The sequence below is a fragment of the Chroicocephalus ridibundus genome, chromosome 24 (genome assembly GCF_963924245.1).
Source record: "Chroicocephalus ridibundus chromosome 24, bChrRid1.1, whole genome shotgun sequence".
Taxonomy (NCBI): domain Eukaryota; kingdom Metazoa; phylum Chordata; class Aves; order Charadriiformes; family Laridae; genus Chroicocephalus; species Chroicocephalus ridibundus.
Genome location: NC_086307.1, coordinates 1161114 through 1170920, shown reverse-complemented (window position 1 = coordinate 1170920; position 9807 = coordinate 1161114). Strand labels below are relative to the sequence as shown.

At 50.4% G+C, this 9807-nt stretch overlaps 1 protein-coding gene across 2 annotated transcripts; it reads left to right on the top strand.

The window, feature by feature from the left end:
• Positions 1-5177: 5177 nt before the first annotated feature.
• Positions 5178-9807, top strand: LOC134526860 (keratin, type II cytoskeletal 3-like). 2 transcript variants are annotated; one of them, XM_063359137.1, is made up of 9 exons: positions 5178-5813; positions 6464-6678; positions 6891-6951; positions 7194-7289; positions 7467-7631; positions 8090-8215; positions 8413-8633; positions 9052-9086; positions 9193-9807. In XM_063359137.1, the coding sequence occupies exons 1-9, from the start codon at positions 5178-5180 to the stop codon at positions 9552-9554; spliced, it is 1917 nt and encodes a 638-aa protein (XP_063215207.1). In that variant the 3' UTR covers positions 9555-9807. The 2 variants fall into 2 exon arrangements, with proteins under 2 accessions (XP_063215207.1, XP_063215208.1); XM_063359138.1 differs by having other exon boundaries at positions 8090-8221; positions 8419-8633.

Genomic DNA, 9807 nt, shown 5'->3' with positions numbered 1-9807 from the left:
ACCACCTATTTCGTTTTAAACCTCCGCCATCCTTCCAAAACTGCAGAGAAAAGCAAAACACGGGTCTATTCACCAGCTAATGACTGAGATTCTCAAGGGTGTTTGAGAAGAGCTGCCCCAGCGTCCCCCTGGAGACACGGAGACGCTGCTGGTCACCGGGGTGCTGGGACGCGTCTGGGAGCGGGACCTGCCCCAGCATCAGCTGGAGAACCCCCGACGCGGCTGGGATGCGGCTCTGAGGCAGCGCGGTCCAAGCGAGAGGCATCCCACGGGCGCGGGGTGGAGGGGCCCGGTCCGTGCCCCTCACTCGGGGACGGTGCGTCCCGGGGAGCTCGCGGGACGGCTCGGCTTCTTTCACCGGCTCACGCTGGATCCAGACGTGGTGCAATTTTAATCGGTGCTACTCATCAGCCAGGGAGCAAACTCCCAAACAAGAATTTCCTAATGGTGACTAGTCCCAGCCGAAGACGTTTCTTGCCCCGCTGCAGTCTGTTGTGTTTTTTTTTCTCCTAAGCAAGATACCGGCAGTTTCACCCATGTTCTTTAGAAGCTGTTGTAAAATGTTTAGTTTTGTTCACGGTTTGCCTTTTTTCCGTTGCGATCATGGGAACACTTGTGCTTGTTTGCTTAAGCCTTCCTCCTTTGGCATGTGGCTTACCCTAATAAACACTAGAGGCAGTCAGTTTGTGTGGTTTTTCTCTCTGACCAAAGAGTTTCGTGTTGCGACAAGACTCCTCTTTTGCTGAGATCTGAAAGCGTTACCTGACTTTCTCCTGCCCTTTGAAGTTTGCATTTAAAGGAACAAAAGCCCACGCGTAGCCCGGTCTCCCGTCCTTCTTAGCCTTCCCTCTCTAAAAATGTGGGTAGTTTGTGAGTGTGGTGGGGGGCGAAGGAGGGTCTGGCGGGGGTGGGGTGGCCGGGGTGGGTCAGGCTCGGTGGGACGGTCTGATCCTGCTGACGCTGGGAAGCACACGGGGTGTTCCTGGTGACACCCGTGGGAACGAGCCTGCTCCTGGCAGCGCGGCCGGAGAGAAGGAGGGAGCTGGGTTGAACCCGGACGCTCTTCTCTGTCCTTCTGCTGGTGCTCCTGGGGTGGCCGAGGCAGGTGGCCCCGTTGGAACAGAGCAGACTTTCGGACTCAGTTGACGTTGGGACACCATTCTCTTCCCCTTTCTCTTCCTAAGCCCTTTCCTTGCTTGTGTTGGCCAACTTGGGATATGCCCTCGCTAGCCCACCTCTGACTGACCACAGCCTCCGAGCACACCACCGGCCTCCACCCGTGTTTCCCCGTCCTCCAAGGTGGTCCCGATGCCGTGGTGCCCACAGCCGGTGCTGTCACGGCAAAGACATTGCACATTCCTAAATGCTTTCGGAGCATCCTGTGAGGGATGGTGTGGAAGAGGGAAGGGTGATCATCGTCCCTCCAGCTAATTCAGAGCTAACTCCTCAGCATCCACCATGTTGGAGCCAGCCCTGCAGCTTTTACTGTTGTCTGGACTGGCCAGGGATCCATGGGTTGCTTTCAAGGTGTCTCCAAAAGGTAACTGAGAACATGGGAAGAGCAAGATCCCAGCCCCCCGCCAAGCCCCACCTCTCCACAAAAGTAGAATATTTTTGATGACCTGTAAATTTAGAGCTAAAAACTCCCGGTGTGGTTTGACCTCTGGCTCAGGAGACCTTGAATCACGTCCCTGGTCAACCGCAGACTTGCTCTGCGATCCGGGTGAGTCACTTCGCTTATCCCATGCTCCGATCCCTGTTTGTAAATGCTGGAGACATAAACGTACCAGCCACCTTGGAATGTCACCAGGCTGCCGGCAAAGGCATGTAACTACTTGGATGGGGAGATGGTTTGGGCAACGCTTAAGTATTCCAGTGAGTCGTAAAGGGACCTGAGATGGCGTTGAATGAAAAGACATCTACTTCCCCCAGAGTCACCCCAATCCAGCTGCCTCTGTGTAAACTTGCCTCCAGCAAATGACTCCCGAGGAAGAGACAAAAGGCTTCTAGATGTGGACAAAAGCTGTAGTTAAGACAAACAGACACCAAAAAGCCCTCGCCTTTTGTTCCTATGATTACACCAGCAATTAGGGGAAAATTCTCCCGGGCTGGACCAAGATGTGACATAATTTCTGCCTTTTGTTGGAGGAGCAAAAACATCTTATGTGCCCTGAAATAATTTCATTTAATTTCGTCATGATTTCCTCCCCGTTTTAAAAGTCTCTTCTAAAGCACAGCGAAAACGCTTAGATGTCATGTATTTTATGGAAAGCGTGGGAATTAAATGCTTTGCTTTGCTTTCCCCCCCAAATTTCTCTCTCTCTGTGGTTGAAGAAGCTCAGTGCAGGTTGACCGACAGTGCTGCTGCTGAAATGAGCCTTTTCCTCCAAGTATTCATGGCTTGAGCAGCTTTTCCTGTATTCCTGCCTGTTTATTTTGATAGAATCGTAGAACGGTTTGGGTTGGAAGGGACCTTTAAAGGTCATTTTCCTTCCTTAGGGCTTTGTGTACAAGGATGTTGCTTGAGATCCCCGCAGTCTAAAGCTGCCTATTGCGTTGGAAGTGGGTGATGGTGTCGATATCCAAATCCCGGTTGGATTTCCTAAACTTGGCCGGCGACGCGGCCGTGACTCAACTCGCGCCTTATCGAAACACGGGCGCTGGGGACTCCAGCCGGGTGCTGACTTCACGCATCTCCTCCCAGCGCGGCTGGGAACCCGAAAACTTTCTCATCACCTCCTCCCGCCCACAGAAAAAATTAAAAAAAACCTAAGAAACAACCCAGAAAAACGTAAGCGTGCATTTGGTAGTGGAGAGGGAGGCAAGGGAAGACGTCGTTACGCGCGTGTGCGCCTGTGCGTGTGCACCCATGTGATTATATCTACAGCAGCTACAAACGCACGTCCCGCTCCGAACCCTGCGGTGTGGCAGGTGGCGGTGGAATGTGTTTGACTGATAAATCACAAGCAGAGCGTGTTCACAGCCCGGGTCTTGCCTGGAGATGGGAGACGGTGCTGGCTGCGGCCCCCGAGAGGGGCTGAGGTGGTTGTCGAGTCCTTTGGCTGATGGCTGAAGCGATGGTTGAGGTTGTGCTTCAAGCCCCTCCAAGGCTGGGCAGGTGTTTGGCCCAACCGCGGCATTTAGGAGTGTCCTGGTTTGGGTCTCAAACCAGGACAAGGAGGCAAAGCCTTGCCAGAGACCACCAAGCCACACGGGACGTTCTCAGCCCACATATTTATTGTCTAGAAACCACCTGTACAACCACCAACCCCCCTCCGTCCTCCCCACCCCTTCGGTCTCAGGGTGATTTGTTGATATTATATATATTTTTTAGCCCTGTCTGTCCCCTGATCCGCTTCCCCGTGTGCTCAGGAACCCACGCTGGTGCTGGGGAGGGAGGTGGGGTGAGCAGGACGGGCAGGGACAGTCGTGTTTTTCAGTGGAAATGCCAGTTTAGCTACACATTACGCCACGGTCCGGGTCCCTAGGCATTTTGGAAATAGGTGTCTGCGCGATATTTTTAGAGGCATTTAAACGTCTGAAGATACCGAGAGTTGCTCGTGTGGATTTTCAAGAAGCACTTAATTGCCTGTGTCCTATGGGAACTTCTGAGCACCTCGCTCGACAGCTACCAGCACAGTTACGTGCCTCCAGAGCCGTAAAGATTTTTGAGCCTCAGAATTTCTTAGGTGGGTTTAAAAAGCTGAAAACTAATAAAAAAAAAGGGGAATTGCGCAATAAAAAAAAAAAAATCTAATGCTCAATAAAAAAAATGTAAAACGAGACAGTAATTGTTATTTGATAAGCAGGCGTCTGCAAGACAAAGGGATGAATGCGTGATGGGTCATAGGCGTATTACTGCAAGTTTAACTCGTAAGTTAATCCTTCCTCGGCGGGGCATCCAACCCAGCGTATTCTGATAAGCTTCTGCCTTTCTAAAACCCGGTGACTGCTTACAAATGAGCTTAAAAGGGATAACTACCCCCCTTCCTGAAGGAGGGCTCAATGCAGCCCACAAGCCTGTATGTCTGCCAAAAATATATTTGCGTATAAATACTGAAATAAGCCCGGCAGCTGAAAAACACGCATTTCCTCAAGTGAAAGTTATTGTGCCCTCTGTTCTCCTCATGTCTATGTGTCTCTACAAATGAGTTGAGCTCTCCAGCATCCTCTGCCTAGCTAATTGCATTTAAATGGTTACAGGATTTATTATGTGGGCAGCACGATTTTGCATGCCTCCTTCTCCCTGTCTATTCTCAGAGCCGGCCGCCCGCCCGCCCGCACTTCCCATCGGAGCAGCTGAGTTCCCGCTGTCTTCTCTGCCTCTTCCCATGGTCTCGAAACCTTCAGAAAATCCTAAAGGGATTTCCCGTCCGTGATCTTCGTGGCGTTTCTTCACTGCTGCTGAGACTGCCTTGGCACGAAGACTCCGGGACTCACTTTCAGTAAGAGTTTGGTCCAACAATAAATGAATTTCCAGTGCCAACCGTTGCTCCGGTATCTCGTTTCTGGTAAGGTTTTATTTATTGAAAAGACGCAGAGCCTCATCAAAATGCAATTTGCTGAGCCCTGGCTCTAGATTGAGAAACTACTTCTCAAAGCCAAAGGCAATTTTCCATGTAAAAAGAAGACTAAGGGTGTAACATAGGTGTGTTTTGGGAATTGTGAAAGCCATGCTACAACTTGGCATCAACGACAGCGCTTGCCTGCCATGGGGCTTTGGAGTGAAAGATCAAAATAAAGATAAACATAAGCAGGGAAACAACCGCAATGGATGAAAGGTGAAATAAAAAAGACTGGTGTATCCTGGGCAGACTGTTACTATACCACAAAAGCACAAGACTTCTTAGTCATTGAGGGCTACCATTGGGTAGAGACAGTTGTATCTTTTTTAATTTTCTCCTGCATTATAGGGTGTGTTTCTGGGTAGGGTCAATGTTTGGCAAATTGAAGATGAAAATCTGTAAACCACGCCACGCTGATGAAGACAGGAACTGTCTCCTCCTTCACGCCCATGCAAACCCAGCCCACCTCCAGAAACAGATAAAAGGGAGCATCTGCTGCCCTCCAGCCAGAGGGACTCACTTCCCTTCTCCTCGCACTCACCTCCTTGCAGCACAACTCCATTGATCTTTCTCACCTTCTCGATTTTTTGACTCTGCTCAGAAGAAACAGCCATGTCTCGGCAGTCGGTCTGCAGAAGCTTTGGAGGCGGGAGTAGAAGGGGCTACAGCTCTTGCTCTGCCATCGGTGGTGGCTTTGGAGGAGGTGGCGGCAGAAGCAGGAGCAGCTACAGCTCATTCTCTATGTCCAGGGGATTTGGAGGTGGTGGACGTTGTGGAGGCTTTAGCAGCAAGAGTCTCCACAACATCGGTGGTAGTGGAAGGATTTCCATGGGTGGGTGTTATGGAGGTGGAGGATACGGAGGCAGAATGGGTGGCTTCGGTGGCGGCTATGGAGGAGGACTAGGCAGCTTTGGTGGAGGAATGGGTGGAGGAGGAATGTGTGGCTTTGGAGGAATGAGCGGTGGAGGAATGGGTGGTTACGGTGGAGGAATGGGCGGCTACGGTGGAGGAATGGGCGGTGGAGGAATGGGTGGTGGAGGAATGGGTGGCTTTGGTGGCCCAGGCTTTGGCATGCCAGGCTTTGGTGGCCCTGGTAGAGGTGGCCCTGGAATCCAGCCCGTGCAGGTTGACACAACCCTCCTGCAGCCAGTCCACGTTGAGATTGATCCCCAGATACAGCAAGTCAAAAACCAGGAGAAGGAACAGATCAAGACTCTTAACAATCAATTTGCCTCTTTCATTGACAAGGTGAGAGGGTGGGACTGGGTACAATTAAGGGTCAAATTTGGGAGGAACTTTCAAGTTCTGCAGAAACGTCCTTTTTGAGCTAGATATCGGCAGGCTGAGAAGCCTGAGCGGAGTCTTTTTATTAAGTGGTGCTCGGGAAGAGATGAGAATCTCTCTTCCATACGAGATCAAAGTTCTGTCTCCAGGGCTTTAATCCAGCCTGTTGCACCAGGCTCAACTAATGGGCTACTCTTGCAAGCAGACTTGATGCCTCCAAACCCCTGCAGGTTTCAGGCACAAATTTTCTCTCCTGTGCCGTTCTCTTTCCAAATATCCTCCCATTTAAGTACTCACTATTATATTTTTTTTCCTCTTTGTTTTCATATATCCAGGCTTTTAAATCTAGACTAGAAATCTAAGATTTCCGTGTTACCTGTGATGGGAATCTACTTGGAGCTGGTGCTCCTTTGGCTTGAATATGACTCAGACATTTCCTCCTTTGCCCGATCCTGCAGTTTATGCAACAACAGAAATTTTTAACAAAACACTAATTGGTCCTCGCATGGTCATATAAAGGCGAATCGACATCCTTTTTGCGTGATGAAAGGGGTGTCTGCGATGCTGCTCCTCTTCCCCATGTGATGGTGGATCCTCCATGTGTTGGCTTTCAGGTCCGCTTCCTGGAACAACAGAACAAGGTCCTCTCCACCAAGTGGGAGCTCCTCCAACAGCAAGGGCCTTCAGGGCCAAGGAAGAACCTCGACGTCATCTTTGAAAATTACATCCAGAACCTGAGGAGGCAGCTGGACTCCATCTTGGCCCAGAGGGGACAGCTGGAGTCGGAACTGCAGAACATGCAGCAATATGTCGAGGATTACAAAACCAAGTAAGTGCAGCAACAGCCTAACCCAGGGAGCAACTCAAGCAGACTGGTAGTCATTTTTCTTCACACACGTGCTTTTTATGGCAATTGCGGACATCGCGTTTTCAGTCTAAATATTTAATTCTGGTTTTTTTTTTTTTTTAATTTTAGTTTGTTTAGTGTGGCCGTAGGCAGGAAAATTCAGGAAACTCAGCTTGTACTCTTACTTTCCATAGGTATGAGGAAGAGATCAACAGACGCACAACTGCTGAGAACGAGTTTGTGGTGCTCAAGAAGGTGAGTCATGCACTACAAAATGATCTCCTGAATATCAGGCTTTATCTGTGCTTTGAGGGGACTCGCTCTTGAATGGAAATTCGGAGAGACTGTAGGATCTGTGGGCTGATATTTGAAGTCCCTTGTTTTTAATTTGCATAAATGAATAACTCCATCACCGCTGTTACCCTCCGTACAGACGGTGATTTCCATGGAGGATTTCCAAGAGGAAACAAAAGTATTCCCTGTGATCTTTCCTTTAGGATGTGGACAGTGCCTACATGACGAAAGTAGAGTTGGAAGCCAGGGTGGGAGCTCTGACCGATGAAATCAACTTCCTGAGGTGCATCTATGAGGAGGTAAGAGCCCTCCCTTCCCCCGGGATGGCATTGGCTGCAGTTGCAATGAGATGTGTGGTGGCCAAAGACAGTGAGGTTGCCCTGGGTGCCCGTGTGGACTTGGTCTGGAGAGGCTGCTTGGAGTCGCAGCTCCTTTCTCCCCTCAGCTGGTCAGGCTAACTCATGTCTTGGTTGCAGGAACTGTCTCAGATGCAGACAATCAGCCGGGACCTGTCTGTGGTGGTGTCTATGGACAACAACCGGCACCTGGATCTGGACAGCATCATCGAGGAGGTCAGGCGCCAGTACGAGCAGATCGCTCAGAGCAGCAGAGCTGAAGCTGAGGCGTGGTACCAGAGCCAGGTGAGTTGGGAAGCAATTAAGGAGCCCGGGTAGAGAATTTACGACAAAGTGAGACAACTCTTTAGGCTAACGGTGCTGGATCCTGTGCAAGGAAGTGCCAAGAGGAATTGTATTCCTTTTGAAGGATCGGGCTTACTGTTTTCAAGGTGACCAGAATCTCACTTTGATGCATGGCACAAGCCTCTCCATAAAGATGGCCGAAAGTGTACCTTAACTAGAAAATGCCTGCCCAAAATAGCTTTTCAGAAGAAAAGGGATGCTTATTAGTGTCACTAAGATCTGTTTGAAAGTTCAAAACCAAAAGCTGAGTCTCAGAACCATCTGTTACATGGAGCTGGGCACCCATGACCAACGTGACAGGGGTTAGTAGCAGCACATGAGCTGTGAAACTGTTGACAAATCTTGAGTAGGCTTCAGGAATGTTCCACTGAGGATTTGCTTTGTTTTGGTGCCATCAGTATGAACAGCTGCAGACAACTGCAGGAAGGCATGGGGACAGCCTGCGCAACACCAAGATCGAGATCCAAGAGTTGACCCGGAACATCCAGAGGCTGCGGGCTGAGATTGAGAACGTCAAGAAGCAGGTAGGGGTTGGGTAGTGTCTCACGGGATGCCGGCATCAGGTTGGGCCACAAATGATGATGTGTGGGGCAGAAATGGTTTCTTCAACCACCTCTGGTTTATTAAATGTAAATGTTACCCTTTTTTTAACCTTGACTCCTTCACTTGGGGGTTGAGGACTGATCCTAAGAGACCAGTTGGGATCTTTTTTCTTCCTCAGAACCAGCAGCTGCAGTCAGCGATTGCTGAGGCTGAGGAACGGGGTGAGATGGCCCTCAAGGATGCCAGGGTAAAACTGGAAGAGCTGGAATGTGCCCTGAGCAAAGACAAGGAGGAGCTGGCTCGCTTGCTGAAGGAGTACCAGGAGCTGCTGAACATCAAGATTGCCCTGGACGTTGAGATTGCCATGTACAGGAAGCTGCTGGAGGGAGAGGAGAACAGGTAAAGACTTGACCTTTGATTTGAGAGGGGTGTTGTGGTCTGGTCTGGACAACTTGAGTTTTGGTGTTAAGAGTGTAATCTCAAACCGCTCTTTTGGTAGAATGGGTAGAAATGGCTATTGGCACTCTGTGTGACATTTGCGGTGGTCAGGACTGAGAATTGGCACAGCTTGTTCACTACAGGCGGTGTAACTACCGTTTCATTCGTGTTACGTGCAAATATTTTACTGAATCTGAAGGCTGGAACGACCTCGTCATAAAGAGGAATTGTCAATGCCTCCTTCCTTAAATACTTTATTGATACCAAAGTTGTTGATGAGGATGAAAGAGGAAAAAGGTTTGCTAATGAAATTTCAGTTCTCAGTTTTTAAGATGTCTCCTCTGATAGGTAATTAAAATTTACCAATTTCCCTTTGCAGGCTGTGCAACGATGGCATGTCCAACGTCAATGTCTGTAAGTATCTGCATTTGTTTCCTTGAGAAGCAGTCGAAGACCGTGTCTTTTTGGAGATACCACCAGGCGGTGGGCAACCTGTATGTAACCTGTGCTTCTCTTCCAGCTGTGGTAGGCAGGACCACCATCTCTGGAGGCAGAGGAGGCATGGGAGGAGGCTTCGGAGGTGGCAGCGGCATGGGAGGAGGCTTCGGAGGCGGCAGCGGCATGGGAGGAGGCTTTGGAGGCGGCAGCGGCATGGGAGGAGGAATGGGAGGAGGCATATGTGGAGTAGGAGGTGGCTTCGGAGTTGGAAGCATGGGCGGCAGCTGTGGCATGGGAGGAGGAATGTACGGCGGCGGCTTCTCTTCGGGAAGTGGAAGGGTGTGCGGCTCTGGAGGTGGCAACTTCAGCTCCGGTGGCGGATCGTCCTCCGTACGGAGATGTGTCACGACCACCTCTGTCAAGTCTTCAGGAGTGAGGTTCTGAGCCCCAAAGCCAGACTGAAAACGGAAAGAAGCATCTCCTATCTTCTCCCAGCAGCAGCCCAGCCTCCTTAAATCCAGCTCCGACATCCTGCAATGAATTGAACTGTGTCCCTCATGGCCCACCACGTACCAGCTCGACGACCTGGCTTGGTCCCATCCAAGGAGACTCGTGGCAACGCCGTGTCCCGTTACCAGCCCTGGTGAGCTGCTCGTTAGCCCCAAGCCCAGTGATGAAAGAATTGTCTGAGCAAAGA

Excerpts from the sequence above, each read along its gene's own strand:
- LOC134526860 (XM_063359137.1), top strand. The coding sequence starts at position 5,178 with ATGTCTCGGCAGTCGGTCTGCAGAAGCTTTGGAGGCGGGAGTAGAAGG. Across the intron at positions 5,814-6,463 it reads TTGCCTCTTTCATTGACAAG|GTCCGCTTCCTGGAACAACA; the intron begins GTGAGAGGGTGG and ends GTTGGCTTTCAG. Across the intron at positions 6,952-7,193 it reads AGTTTGTGGTGCTCAAGAAG|GATGTGGACAGTGCCTACAT; the intron begins GTGAGTCATGCA and ends TCTTTCCTTTAG.